The 15,414-nt window shown below is 33.1% G+C and overlaps 1 protein-coding gene across 18 annotated transcripts; it reads left to right on the forward strand.

Annotated features, from left to right (window-relative positions):
- The first annotated feature begins 847 nt into the window (after nt 1-847).
- LOC112040968 (ATP-dependent zinc metalloprotease FTSH 12, chloroplastic) lies at nt 848-15,312 on the forward strand. Of its 18 annotated transcripts, none has more exons than XM_065783119.1 (7): nt 848-1,893; nt 1,982-2,032; nt 2,126-2,495; nt 4,682-4,723; nt 9,873-10,254; nt 10,743-10,909; nt 11,182-11,545. In XM_065783119.1, exons 5-7 carry the CDS (start codon nt 10,116-10,118, stop codon nt 11,200-11,202), a joined length of 327 nt encoding a protein of 108 aa, XP_065639191.1. In that variant the 5' UTR covers nt 848-1,893; nt 1,982-2,032; nt 2,126-2,495; nt 4,682-4,723; nt 9,873-10,115; the 3' UTR covers nt 11,203-11,545. The 18 variants fall into 18 exon arrangements, 13 of the variants coding, with proteins under 13 accessions (XP_065639191.1, XP_065639189.1, XP_065639199.1 ...); XM_065783123.1 differs by lacking the exons at nt 848-1,893; nt 1,982-2,032; nt 2,126-2,495; nt 4,682-4,723 and adding exons at nt 4,797-5,138; nt 6,371-6,412; nt 7,052-7,116; nt 7,246-7,292 and having other exon boundaries at nt 10,026-10,254; XM_065783117.1 differs by lacking the exon at nt 1,982-2,032.
- Nucleotides 15,313-15,414: the final 102 nt, after the last annotated feature.

Genomic DNA, 15,414 nt, shown 5'->3' on the forward strand with positions numbered 1-15,414 from the left:
TGTCTAGATCCTTAGAAATTCATTTAACTTTACTTCTCTTTATGGACATATCCAAATTCAATCGAGCCCAGTCAATTCTTTGGTTAAATGCTCGCTAAATTTCAACGTGGTTCACATTGTCACGTGGCAGTCCATGACTGTGCCAGATGGGAGTTCATAATTGAGACAAGTGTCTAACCTTTCAATATAAGCATAGAAATTTTAATCTCCATTGCTACATAGAAAGCAGATATTTAAATTATGTTCGGTAACTGTTTTTATTTTCTATTTTTAAAAACATATTTTTGAGAATATAAAGAAAAAAAAAATAATTTTTTCATATTTTTGAAAAAAAAAAATTTAGTTAATTGAAATTAAAATAATAATTTTTTGAAAAGAAAATATAAAAAATTAAAATATGTTGTTATTAAGATTTGAATTTTAACTCTAACTCATTAAATGAGATAAATTTATTAAATTAAATGTGTATTTTCATTAATTTTTAAAAATTAAAAACTGAAAATATATAAAAGACTGTTTTCAGTCCCCTTTACAAATTAGATTTTAAGAATAATTTTTATTTCCTGTGCATTTTAGGTTATCAAACAAGTTTTTTAAACTTAAAAATAGAAAATATTTTTTGGAAAAAAAAAAATCAAGAGAAAAAACAGTTATGAAACAAGTTTTTTGTTCGCCATAGGAGAAGACACTTGTCTAAATCTCATTAATCGAGAGAATGCAACAAAATTAAATCAGGCCTCTTCCCCAAGTCATAACTCATAACATCAAGAGATAAAAAATAAAATAAAATTGCAAGCTGGCCACAGGGCAAAAATGTCCTAAATTTTCCCACACACTTCTTTTCTCTAAAAATGAGAAATTCCCTTCTTATCACAAAATTTAGTAAACCAAACATAGCCTTAACTCCCCCCACAAAAATTCCTCTCACACGACCCAACCAAACATGGCATTAGCAAACCCAGCAAGCAAAACACCAGATACACCTAGAAAGATTCACCCAAAACGCAGCAAAAAAAACCCAAAAGAAAGAAAACCCACAAAAAATCTCAGAAAGAGAATGGAAGCAAAAAAAAAAAAAAAAAAAGAGCAGCAAAAACAGCAAGGATCTCATTATTCAACATTCAAAGACCAAACCAGACACAACAGAGAGATTCCTCACCCCCTTTTTTTTCATTTCCTCACCGGTTATTTCTTCTGATCTGACTTAGATTCTCAAAATTTAATTTTTGTGTTCCATTTTCAGCCAAACAGCAACATGAAAGCAAAGCAGAGAGAAGGACGTGGAAAAAACAGTAGAGAGAAAGAAAATTGACAAAATCTGTTTATACATCACCCATTCACACGGAGACACGACACCAACACACAGTTACACAAAAATTTCACCCACACCAAACACAGACCCATTTCACAATTTTCACTCACAAAGGAAATTGACCCATTTCACAATTTGTATAAATTCACACTCACCTACCCATGAACACAAAATTACATCAACACACACGCCGATCTATAACCCACACGCCCCTAGAGCCTATTTTAGGGCCAAATCGAAGAGAGAGAGAGGAGAGGTTTGGATTTGGAACCACAGCCGGTGTTTGCGGTGGCAAATGGTGCTGGTAGAGGCGCTTGGAAGGTTCGGCCATGGAGTACGTTTTTTTGGCTAGGGCAATTAGATGTTGGGTCGGGTTAGCCCGACCTATATATAGGAAAACCAAACCAGTCCTCCTAGCCGAACTAAACCCAACCCATTCAAGCCCATTTAATTATTAGCCAATGCTTACAGTTTTAATATCATTGCCATTTGCTGACCCCAAAACTCACCGTTTTTGTCCTTAAGCACAAGTCATTCAACCACCTAAAATAGATAAGAACGAGAAAGAAGAGAGAGAAGAGGTGAGAAATAAACAAAGACTTTGTCGACGACTCTCAATCTAAAACTTTGTAGTTGCTTGTTTTTGATCCTTGTTTAATGTTTATGCAGTAAACAGACGAAGAAGAGTGTCAATGTCTTTGTTGTTTGAGTCAACCTTATGTTCTTGCTCCTATCACCATGTCTTTTTCTTTTTCTTTTTCTTTTGGTTAAAGGATTAATCTTTGCCTCTGTTTTTATTATTTTTTTTCTTAGGTAATTTTTCGAGCAGCAACTGAATACAGATGGACAAACAGATAGGCTGAGGCTAATGTTCGGAGAGGAGCAGAGAGGAAGAGCATAACGGTAGATCTGGCAGAGATAACATTTTGAACTTAGACCTCTGGTGATCTTCCAAAGCAGAAGTGTTACCCCTGACACACACCACAGCAACTCCAAAAGCTCGAGCTCTCGAAGCCTATGATTTTTCGATTTTGTCTCGAGGGAGTATAATCCGAGACTATACAATAATTTTCACTCACTGATTACTTGTCTGTGTTTCTTGAGCAGGTGGTATCTCTTAAAGCATAATTGTAAAAGAGTTAATGACATGTCCAGTACCCATCTTTTGAGGCTTTTGGGACAGGTCAGGTTTTATTAAGAGATAATGAATATAAATGGTTAAATTTCCCACTTGTTTTTATTTTTTGATTTTCTGGACAAGTTATATATGACGATATCAAAGTGGTGGTTTGTTATTTGAATCTTGTGTCTACTTTATTTCTCCCACTGATGTTAATATGGGGAATTGTTTTGTAAAAGCAAAAGATCAAATGGTTAAAATTGCGTGCTTCATATCGTTAATCTTTTGTGAATGGTAAGTCTTTAGTATTGATGTAAAAAGATTCTACTTGTTTAAATTGAAAAATATAACCATTTAGGAAACCATGAATTAGAAAGTTCAATGTTAATGGAAATATGTGTGGATAATGCTGTTTTAGTAACATTGTTTTAGTGCTGTAGAAATATGTTTGGGGGGAAAAATGTTGTAAAAATACGTGTTATTGTTGTTTAAACAACATAACTAAGCATGATATTCTTAATTTGTCTACGTTGTGGGTTTGAGTGACGTTTCAAATGCCTAATCAATTTCAAAAATTCTACTTGTTGAAATTGAATAATATCACAATTTATGGACCAAAACTTTCTAATGGAATTTAGATATTCTTAATTTGTTTACTTGGTGGATTTATTTTGCTGGTTTGAGTGTCATTTTAAGTACAAATTAAGGATTTAACTTGCACTTTTGCTGGATTGAGCGATCTTTTAAGGATAATGCTTATGAAAACTTACATGTAACAGAAGAGCCCCATTCTTTCTATTTTATTTATGTTAATTGGCATATTGATATACCATTAATTGTAACATCATTTTTTTTTATATAAGATAAAAATTCTACTCTATCCTAATTTAAGTGTTTAGATGTGTGAAACTCTTTCGTGGATATTTGAACTCTAATCCTTGTCCCTCACACCCTATAAGCACTTATTCTTGTAGAGTGATACTATCACACCAAAGATGTGCAGTGGTATTATAGCATCATTTCTAAATAGAGAGAAGAGGGATCTCATAAAGTCTTGTCTTATGAGGTTATCCTTTCATACACTGTTGAGATTTTTACTATAATATGTTCATGTTTTAATCAGATTCTTTACCTAAATTCAATGCAACAGGAAGACTTTAATGTTCTTATTCATTTTGCATTGATTGAGCATGTGAGAGTACTTTTTCTATTATATAATTTAATTTTATTTCTCCCCCTTTTTTCTTAAATTTTTTTTTTCCAGGTTCTTCTGTCCTGTTTATGGTGCTATTTTCCTTAGTGATAGGTTTGTAATGCTATCATACAAACTAGCAAATTATACAAAATCCCTTGAAAAAAAAAAAAACAAAGCAACTATTATTTGTTTGAATTGAATTTTATATTTTCAAAAATGCCGGCCAACCATATGCAAAATATGTGTGGGTGAAAAAATGTTGTGAAAATACATGTTGTGTTGTTTTAACGATAAAAACTATTATTTAAATAACATAACCAAACATGGTATTGTTAATTTGTCTACGTTGTGGGTTTCAGTGACGTTTTCAAATGCCTAATCAATTTCAAAAAGTTCTAATGGAATTTAGATATTCTTAATTTGCTTATTTGGTGGATTTATTTTGCTGTTTTGAGTGTCATTTTAAGTACATATTAAGGATTTAACTTGCACTTTTGCTGGATCGATCTATCTTTTAAGGCTAATGCTTATGGAAACTTACATGTAACAGATGATCCCCATAATTTCTATTTTATTTATGTTAATTGGCATATTCATCTGCCATTAATTGTAACATCATTTTTTTCTTTAAATTTTTTATACAAGATATAAATTCTACTCTAGCCTAATCTAAGTGTATAGGTGTGTGAAACTCTCTTATGAATATTTGAACTCTAGTCTTTGTCCCTTACACTCAATAAGTATAAGTATTTATGGAGTGATACCATCACACCACAGACCACAGACGTGTGGTGGTATTGTAGCATCATTTCTAAACAGGAAAAAGAGGGATCTCATAAAGTTGTGTCTTATGAGCTTATCCTTTCATACACTGTTGAGATTTTTACCATAATATGATCGTGTTTTAATAAGATTCTTTACCTAAATTCAATGCAACAAGAAGATTTTAATGTTCTTATTCATTTTGTATTGATTAGGCATGTAAGTGTACTTTTTCTATTACATAATTTAATTTTTTTTTTCTCCCCCTTTTTTCTTTTAATTTTTTTTTCAGGTTCTCCTGTCCTGTTTATGGTGCTATTTTTCTTGGTGATAGGTTTGTAATGCTATCATACAAACTAGCAAATTATACAAAATCCCATAAAAAAAAAAAAAGAAAAAAAAATACAGATGGACAAACAGATAGGCTGAGGCTAATGTTCGGAGAGGAGCAGAGAGGAAGAGCATAACGGTAGATCTGGCAGAGATAACATTTTGAACTTAGACCTCTGGTGATCTTCCAAAGCAGAAGTGTTACCCCTGACACACACCACAGCAACTCCAAAAGCTCGAGCTCTCGAAGCCTATGATTTTTCGATTTTGTCTCGAGGGAGTATAATCCGAGACTATACAATAATTTTCACTCACTGATTACTTGTCTGTGTTTCTTGAGCAGGTGGTATCTCTTAAAGCATAATTGTAAAAGAGTTAATGACATGTCCAGTACCCATCTTTTGAGGCTTTTGGGACAGGTCAGGTTTTATTAAGAGATAATGAATATAAACGGTTAAATTTCCCACTTGTTTTTATTTTTTGATTTTCTGGACAAGTTATATATGACGATATCAAAGTGGTGGTTTGTTATTTGAATCTTGTGTCTACTTTGTTTCTCCCACTGATGTTAATATGGGGAATTGTTTTGTAAAAGCAAAAAATCAAATGGTTGAAATTTCGTGCTTCATATCTTTAGGCTTTTGTGAATGGTAAGTCTTTAGTATTGATGTAAAAAGATTCTACTTGTTTAAATTGAAAAATATAACCATTTAGGAAACCAGGAATTAGAAAGTTCAATGTTAATGGAAATATTTGTGGGTAATGCTGTTTTAGTAACATTGTTTTAAGTATCGTAGAAATATGTGCGAGGGAAAAAATGTTGTGAAAATACGTGTTATGTTGTTTAAACAATGAAAACTAATGTTTGAACAACACAACTAGACAGGATATTCTTAATTTGTTTGCGTTGTGGATTTGAGTGATGTTTTCAAATGCCTAATCAATTTCAAAAAATTCTACTTGTTGAAATTGAATAATATAACAATTTATGGACCAAAACTTTCTAATGGAATTTAGATATTCTTAATTTGTTTACTTGGTGGATTTATTTTGCTCGTTTGAGTGTCAATTTGAGTACAAATTAAGGATTTAACTTGCACTTTTGCTGGATCGATCGATCTTTTAAGGCTAATGCTTATGGAAACTTACATGTAATAGAAGATCCCCATTCTTTCTATTTTATTTATGTTAATTGGCATATTGATATGCCATTAATTGTAACATCATTTTTTTAAATTTTTTTTTATATAAGATGAAAATTCTACTCTAGCCTAATCTAAAGGTATAGGTGTGTGAAACTCTTTCATGGTATTTGAACTCTAGTCCTTGACACTCATACCCCACAAGTACTTATTCTTGTGGAGTGATATCATCGCATCAAAGATGTGCGATGGTATTGTAGCATCATTTTTAAACAGGGAGAAGAGGGATCTCATAAAGTCGGGTCTTATGAGGTTATCCTTTCATACACTGTTGAGATTTTTACTATAATATGATCATGTTTTAATCAGATTCTTTACCTAAATTCAATGCAACAGGAAGACTTTAATGTTCTTATTCATTTTGCATTGATTAGGCATGTGAGTGTACTTTTTCTATTATATAATTTAATTTTTTTTCTCCCCCTTTTTTCTTTTAATTTTTTTTCCAGGTTCTTTTGTCCTGTTTATGGTGCTATTTTCCTTGGTGATAGGTTTGTAATGCTATCATACAAACTAGCAAATTATACAAAATCCCATGAAAAGAAAACAAAGCAACTACTATTTGTTTGAATTGAATTTTATATTTTCAATAATACCGGCCAACCATATGCTAAATATGTGAGTTAAAAAATGTTGTGAAAATCCATGTTGTGTTGTTTAAACAACGAAAACTGTTGTTAGACAACACAACCAAACAGGGTATTGTTGATTTTTCTATGTTGTGGGTTTGAGTGGCGTTTTCAAATGCTTAATCAATTTCAAAAAATTCTATTGGAATTTAGATATTCTTAATTTGTTTACTTGGTGGATTTATTTTGCTGGTTTAAGTGTCATTTTAAGTACAAATTAAGGATTTAACTTGCACTTTTGCTGGATCGATTGGTCTTTTAAGGCTAATGCTTATGGAAACTTACATGTAACAGAAGATCCCCATTCTTTCTATTTTATTTGTGTTAATTGGCATATTGATATGCCATTAATTGTAACATCATTTTTTTTTAAAATTTTTTTTATATAAGATAGAAATTCTACTTTACCATAATCTAAGTGTATAAGTGTGTAAGGATTTTTCATGGAGATTTGAACTTCAATCTTTGTTTCTCACACTCCATAACTATTTATACTTGTAGAGTGATACTATCGCACCAAAGATGTGCAGTGATATTGTAGCATCATTTCTAAATGGGGAGAAGAGGTATCTCATAAAGTCGTGTCTTATGAAGTTATCATGTCCTATGAGGTTATCCTTTCATATACTGTTGAGATTTTTAGCATAATATGATCGTGTTCTAATTAGATTCTTTACCTAAATTCAATGCAACAGGTAGACTTTAATGTTCTTATTCATTTCGCATTGATTAGGCATGTGATGTGAGTGTACTTTTTCTATTACTTAATTTAATTTTTTTCTCCCCCTTTTTTCTTTAATTTTTTTTTTCAGGTTCTTCTGTCCTGTTTATGGTGCTAATGCTATCATACAAACTAGAAAATTATACAAAATCCCTTAAAAAAAAAAAACAAAGCAACTACTATTTGTTTGAATTGAATTTTATATTTTCAAAAATACTGGCCAACCATATGCTAAATTGTGTTTTTGACTTTGTATCAACTTCTGAATGGATGTGATGCTTTGAGATATACTTAATTTTTTTTATTTTGCTGCCTAGAGGAAGAATGAAGAATATATTATGGGTTTAAGAGCCATTGATTTGAGTTATAACATTGCTAGTAACTGAAATTATACAACAAACTTCTTATTATGTACTACTGTTTTCAATGATCAATTCTCAAAAGTTTCTCATCCAAATCTATATTTTCAATAATCATGACATATAGATTGATAACTACAATGATTTTCACCTTAAACAAGAAGCTTAGACTTCATCCAAACTTTTTATTTATTTTTTTTATTTTTTTGAGAAACCTACTTCATCCAAACTTAAATCGATGAGATAGCTACAATTGGGATGTTTCTATTTGTGTTCATTTGCATTAGATTAATAGGTTGCGTCAAAGTTGTTTACAGGCCTTAATTATGATTAGGGTCCCCATCCTCCCCACCATCAACAGTCAACACTAGATCGTTTTACACTTGGAGGTGAAGACACCACTCCACGTATGGGTAGTTAGTACTAGTAGCTTCCCCTACACCTGTTCTCCGCTTTATCCTCGTAGTCATGGCCACCGATCAAATACCACTACAGCCCACAGTTTTGGACCTTTTTGGTTTTGGACTCAAAGCTAGCCCACTAAATATTCATGAAATGATTTATTTTTTTAAATTTTATAAAACAAAGGACAAATTTGTAAAATCACAGCCACAGGTTGCACTGTTTGGCCTCTATAAAAGCCATGACAAACTCGATTTCTTCTTCCTCCGCCGCACGAGTTCGAGAGACCTAACGCAGTTGATGTTTTCTTCGTCTCCTTCGATCTGAAGTAATATGACTGTGAGACAGGTTGTTAGGGTTAAGATACCCAACCTGACACACTTTTATGGTTGTGAAATTTTTCACAACCGGACTGTGAAGTGTGTCAGTTTGGATATCTTGACCCTGACACCCAGGGTCACAATTATCCCCAGTTTACACGGGCTCTCTCATCCACCATCTTTCAGCCCAAACCTGTTTGCCTCGCAAGAAAATAGATAAAGAAAAACTTAGTTTTTTATTTTTATTTTTAATTCTATTGTTACTTGAGAAGAGATTTTTAATTATTTTAATATTTTGGCTCCCAAGTGGATAAAAAATATGAGATCTCGTTACTATTAGATTTATCAGATTTTAATTATTTTTAATATTTTCTTCCTAAGTGGAAGAAAAGTATGAGAACCGTAATTTTTGTATTGTTTTTTATTTTATTTTAATATTATTTATTTATTTATAGTTGAGTAATAGAGTCATTCTTTAGATATTAATAAAAAATAATAAGAATAATAGAGTGGTTAATGAAACTTAAAGATGGTTAGTGGAGTAGTAATAGAATAATTAGTTAATATTAATTAAAAAAATGATTTATTAATATAACATAATTGAACCCATTGATTTAAGTTGTTGGGTTTGGTCGTGTTTCTATATCTAACTCTCAGCACTAGCAATTCGTTTTGATAATTCAAAAGAGTGAAAACCTGGAAATTAGATTGAGATGGGATTTTCTTTCTGTCTTCTATCTGTTTGTAGAAATGCTTCATGGTTCATCTGATAATAACCACTTGTGTATGCTTAAGTTGAAAATTTTGTTCATAGCTTTAGAGTTCATATAAACAATTGATGCAAAATCAATTTTCTTCCTAAGTGGAAGAAAAGTATGAGAACCGTAATTTTTGTATTGTTTTTTATTTTATTTTAATATTATTTATTTATTTATAGTTGAGTAATAGAGTCATTCTTTAGATATTAATAAAAAATAATAAGAATAATAGAGTGGTTAATGAAACTTAAAGATGGTTAGTGGAGTAGTAATAGAATAATTAGTTAATATTAATTAAAAAAATGATTTATTAATATAACATAATTGAACCCATTGATTTAAGTTGTTGGGTTTGGTCGTGTTTCTATATCTAACTCTCAGCACTAGCAATTCGTTTTGATAATTCAAAAGAGTGAAAACCTGGAAATTAGATTGAGATGGGATTTTCTTTCTGTCTTCTATCTGTTTGTAGAAATGCTTCATGGTTCATCTGATAATAACCACTTGTGTATGCTTAAGTTGAAAATTTTGTTCATAGCTTTAGAGTTCATATAAACAATTGATGCAAAATCATTTGTTGAAATGCTAGCTGCGTTACTAGACAAGCAATGAAAATCCTGTGGAATTGAACCTTAGGATTTGCACTCATTAGAGTCTTCTCAAATGTTTTTAAACACCTTTCAAAAATTTCATTCTCTTTTGCAGTCCAAACGTTTAATAATGTAAGTATGCAGTTTCTGAGCCAGCGGCTGTTGTTTTTAGGGTGTAAAGAGATTGTTTGTTACAATGAAACGAATTTTCCCATTACAATATGTTGCAAGTCTTCCATCTGATGGTTGTTAGTACCAGATTTGAAATGTATCCTTGGCTTATAATTACTTATTTGTAATACTTGGCCGGTCCATATTCCCCTAGGCCCTCATTTCTTTGAGAATATATCCAGTTTTGGAGTTGGAAGTACATCTCCTTCACAAGTGTCAGATCCATTACTTGCTGAAAGTTGTAATGGCATTACTGCGTGGAATATTGATTCTGTGGCCTATAAGGGAGTCTGTGTTGCTTCTACACATCATTTCTAAGCGTTTCCTATATAAAAAGTATGACCAGCTCTTTGTCACATGGCTAATGCAGAAAATACAAGCTGGTAAATTTTTTAACTCTGCTGTTTCCTTGCTTTTATCTTGTCATATATAAATCCTCGAAGTCCCATACTTTTTGTGCTAATATATAAATCCTCGCAGTCCCATACTTTTTGTGCTCAACCAGCCAGTAGGAGATGTCGGTGACACAAAATCAATGTACCGGTGGTATCAGGTGGTGATGATTGGACCTTCTCTGTGTTGATTTACATAGGAAATACCATGCATTATTGTGAATAAGGTGTGAAATTTGTTTGGGTAACTATTTCTAGTATTGTGAATATAGAGACTTCTATATTTGATCTGTTCTTTAACTTATAATAATGCAACAGAAAGATAACCAAGAGCCTTCTAACTTGTTTGGTTGGCATCTCCTAATGTTTCCAACGGAGACATTTAGATATCAAATCTCCTCTCCTCCGTTGTAACTATCCAAAAAAAGAAAAGAAAATTGTAATGGTAAGATTGTTTATTATGATTGTGCGTGTAACAGGGTGTTCTTCTTTCTGGACCTCCTGGAACTGGGAAAACACTCTTTGCAAGGACATTGGCAAAGGAAAGTGGTTGCCCTTTGTTTTTGCTTCTGGTGCAGAGTTTACAGATATTGAAAAAAGTGGTGCAGCACGGATCAATGAGATGTTTTCTATTGCAAGGAGAAATGTAAGCATTCTTTCATCCCACTGGAAGCTGGGGCTTTTTCAAATCTTAGGTCCTAATGCCTTAAAGCTCTTGTGCTTGCTTAATAATGAAAAGTAGCCAATTTTCTTTATTTTTTAAATTTCTGTGAGTATAATATTTTATTTTTGAGGGACCTCTTGTATGCTTCCTGTATAGTGTATACTTGAGTTACTCCTCTCTTTTCGACTAAAATTATTCTTTGAATATCAGAGAATGTATAAATAATCAGATTCCTTTCTTTGTTTGGCTTTCAGGGCATAAGGTTTTTTATTTGATGACGTGGAACCTCACCAAGGCAAGACCTTTTGGACCCACTCTTGGGGAGTAAACCATGGATACATGATCTCACCTGCCAGATTTGTGTATCAGGTAATCTAGGGGAATTCTTATGGCAATCAAACTTAGGATATCTGATTTTTAGGGCATAAGGTACTAGCACATTCATGCTTTGAATGAGTTTTAGCATTTTTTTTTGGTTTGTAGCAATTGCCTCAAATAGTTTGAATCACCCAAATTCATGGTCATTTCTTCTAATCTTCTGTACTTCGTAGAATTTGTTGTGTTTTCCTTTCCTGAAATCTATCCACTTATTTCATGCCTTCGTTGAGAGCTTACAAATTAGGACTTTCTGTTTCAATGATGAGGGTTGCTTCTTCTCACGATAAAGATTGAAGTTTGAAAAACTAAATTATTAGTATCTGTTTATGTAAATGACATGAATGCTCCTGGCTGCAATCATAACCTTCATCTATCAAAGATGGCATGGTGTTCAAAAATTGTAATTTTACACTGCAGCTGCGCTAGAACACCAAGTCCCATGGGGGTGGTCTAGTTTATTGACTTGGGGAGATTTTGCAACTAGTAATGATATAGGATCAAGATGTTATCTTGGTTCAAGGAGTTAAGATTTTTTTTTTTTTTGGTTTTGGTTTTGTTTAAGTGATTAGTGTTACTGGTGGTAGGTGGTTCCTTCGGTCAACTAACTTGGAAGTTGACTTGTAAGCCAGGATTGGGAGCTACTTTTTAGCGTCATCAATACTTCAATGGCCTAAATCTTTGTATCTTTTTATAATCTTCTTTATTCTCTTTTTTCATTTCATCTTATCAAACCTGAAGGATGCCTCATCCTTCTCTTAGCATGCTTAGAGTGCATTTGACATCAATTTATTTGGCTTTTTGCTAAAAGTAAGCTAAAGTAAAAGTGAGCAAAAAGTGAAGTTTTAAAAACTAAACAAAAAAGCCGGACGCAAACAGATATTTACTTTTCATTCCTAAATATCATGTTTTTCTTCTTCAAATTTTGTTCTCTTTGAAATTCGACTTCTTTACTACTCTCTCTTTCCTAAATTGTTGCCTTTATTCCATTTTAGGATGTCCTAAAATGAAATCCTCTTTGAAAAGTCAATAAATAAATATAAATGTCCTAGCATTTGCTTCCCTTTATTTAAAAAGCTAAGAGCAACCAAAATCTTGCAAAATATAAAAAGTAATTCATTTTACACATTTTGACCAAAAAACACCCACATCAGTGGGTATAAAATTGTGCATATATGCACAGTTACCGTAACTCTTCTATATATTATTTTAATATTATTTCTCTCATCTCACATTCTCTCTTCCCTTGACTCTTGCTCTCTTCAACTCATAATCTCTGCAACTGATAACCCCCACTGCCAACCACACAGACCCAGCACCACCACTCACGTCACCGCAACTCAGCACCGCCAAACACCACCATCGCAACCCAGCACCGCCAACCACCACCACCACAACTCGGAAACACCACAAAATCAACCAAAAATTAAACAAACCCACACACGGTCACACCACAAAATCAATAAAAAATCAAACACACCCACACTCACACTTGGACACACCAACAGAGATAGAGAGAGCATTTTTGTGAACTTGTGGCCGTTGGTTGACTAGAACAGTGCTTGTGGTGTTTTGATTGTGGATCGTTGCTTATGGATTATTGATTGGTGATCGTGGATTAATGGATCGTGGATTGGAGAGGCGATTTCATCATTGTCACCATTGTCGCCGCTGCATGTGGATCGATGATGTGGATCGGTACTGGCGGTGTAGATAGGTGCTTGTGAGTCAACAGAGATCGGTGGTGCTTGTGGGTTTTGATGGTTGTGATGCTTGTGATGGAGTGTTGATCTGACCGTGAGAGAAAGAAGAAGAAAAAAGAGGAAGAAAAAGAAAGAGGAAACGGCAGAGAGATAAGGAAAAAGAAAGAAGAAGAAAGAAGAGTAAGAATAAGAAAAAGAAATAGTAGAGATAAATAACATTAAAAAAAGAATATAAAAATATTATTTATATAAAATAGTGTATAATAGATGGACTAATATGAATGTTTTGTAAAAGTGATGGTGTAAAATAGAAAAACTAAGTTTTTTTTTTTTTTGGTAAAATAGATGAAATCTTTTAGAAGAATTAATGCGGTTATTCTAATACTCTATCACTAAAGTTTAATTCAAAGAGATTGTTTTGGAAACTTGTAGTGAAAGATAATGGGTTAAAAGATGTTCGTTTAAAAGGTTGGATTTTCTAAACTGCTTGAAAAAATGCAGAAAGAAGGCAAAACAAGTGCACAAGGCTGACATTTTTGATCCTTATCTCTGCACTGAAAAGCAGCACCCCTCCAATGATGAATAAGATCAAATGTGAAAATCTCAATAACTGTTACGCAGTCTACCATTACGAGCTCCAAATACATCATGCTATTTGAGCACCCCTACAAATGTGTCAGGAAAACAGATCGAAAAGGAAGTATTACTAGTTTCCAATTCTAAGGGATGAAATGAGGAACCTGGTGGTTTCATGATGGGCCGTCATCTTTAGGTACCAAGTGTCTATAAAGCTGTGAGAATGGTGAATGAAAACCAGCAGAGCACAAATACTGGAAAAACAATAAATTATGCAGTAAACAAAGAAAACAACAAACTTATATTAAAGAAGAATTGTGGAACTTTTATGAAAAAAAAAAAGAAAAAAAAAGGCTTCGCAATGCCTCAACTCATACTACACAGCCTTTGCCTTGTTCTGTCTCGTTAGAATGCATCGGCAGGGAATCTGTTTTATTTTTTATCCCTATATTATATGATATCCCAGTAAAGTAATACCAAACAAAGAATCAAACCAAACCCACCAAAAAATCTATTATAAGTGATCCTAAATACCCAAAATTTACCACCAATCTTGGATCTACAATAATACCCACAATTGAGATTCAAATTAGAAACACATAGCCACTTGAAAGAGACCGCCTTTATGTGATAAAATCGTGATTTAATTGTAGGCATGGCGTATTGTTGACCTCTTCTTTTGGGTTAGTGCTGCTGATAAAAAAGAGAGACCCTTGACGTGGTTTAGGCATTTGGCACCTGTGAGCATGAGGGTTCGGTTGTGTGGTTGGCTGAGTTCACACAGACAAAAGTGTGAGAGAAAGAAGAGCGGCTGTACTGCTCCAAGCAAAAGTTGGGAGAAAGAGTGATTGAGGTTGAGAGCTAAGAGGGAGAGAGAGAGGAAGGAGAAGGTCTATGAGAGAGAGAAACTTCGACCAAGAGAAAGAAAAGACTATTTAGGTAACGGATACTCAAAACAAACATTCAAAAATTTATGAAAAAAAGTTAGCTAATGTTTAAAAATGTAATGTTTTTAAAGCTTATATGGCAATATATGAAAAAGTCAACAAAAAGTTTAACGTCTTCAGTTTTATGTGTATTATAAATTATAGATGTATATGTATAAGAGGATTTTACAATCCAGATTTTTTGCCCATTTTTCGATTTGGTACCTGACAAAAGATCAAACAACACAACCCCACAATGCTAGGCAAATCAAGAAGTTGAATAGAAAGCTCAATAGCAAACAATATTCTCACATTTCTAAAGAACCTTTCTTTTCTTCCCATAAGCTCGTGGATGATAAAAAGGTCTACTTCTTGAATAGCTTGATTCCTTCAATATACTAACCCAGATCATCTTCGCATTTTCTATCGACTGTAAACAACATCATTCTAGCTGTCTAACTTGCAGTATCAGAGGAAGAAACAAATATATTAGTATAGATGAAAATGTATTGATTATGTTGTTGCCAAAGAAAAGCATTAGAAAACCCACCAGCCAAAGAGCATATTTTACTTGAGAGGGGTAATTTGGATTGCCAATCCAAGCTATGGTCAGCTTGTCACATGCTATCACTATTCCACATAAGAATCTCCTTGATCTATGCTTCTTTCCCATATACAAAATAGTTTTTGAAGCATGCTGTTTGGATTGTGCATCTAGGCCTTGCACGTTCAATCTCCTCAACACTCCTTTCCTCAGCCTCTGGCGCTAAATCTGCGGTATTGACCCTACAAAAAAATACAATAAGAGCAATGAAGCATGCAATGCCACAATAAGGAACAGGCCCCAGAACCTCTTCAGGGAAAGTTGGTTTGAATCAACTTGGTTAATTTGCATAGATCGCACATT

This window comes from Quercus suber, unplaced genomic scaffold, assembly GCF_002906115.3.
Source record: "Quercus suber isolate HL8 unplaced genomic scaffold, Cork oak 2.0 scaffold_329, whole genome shotgun sequence".
NCBI lineage: Eukaryota > Viridiplantae > Streptophyta > Magnoliopsida > Fagales > Fagaceae > Quercus > Quercus suber.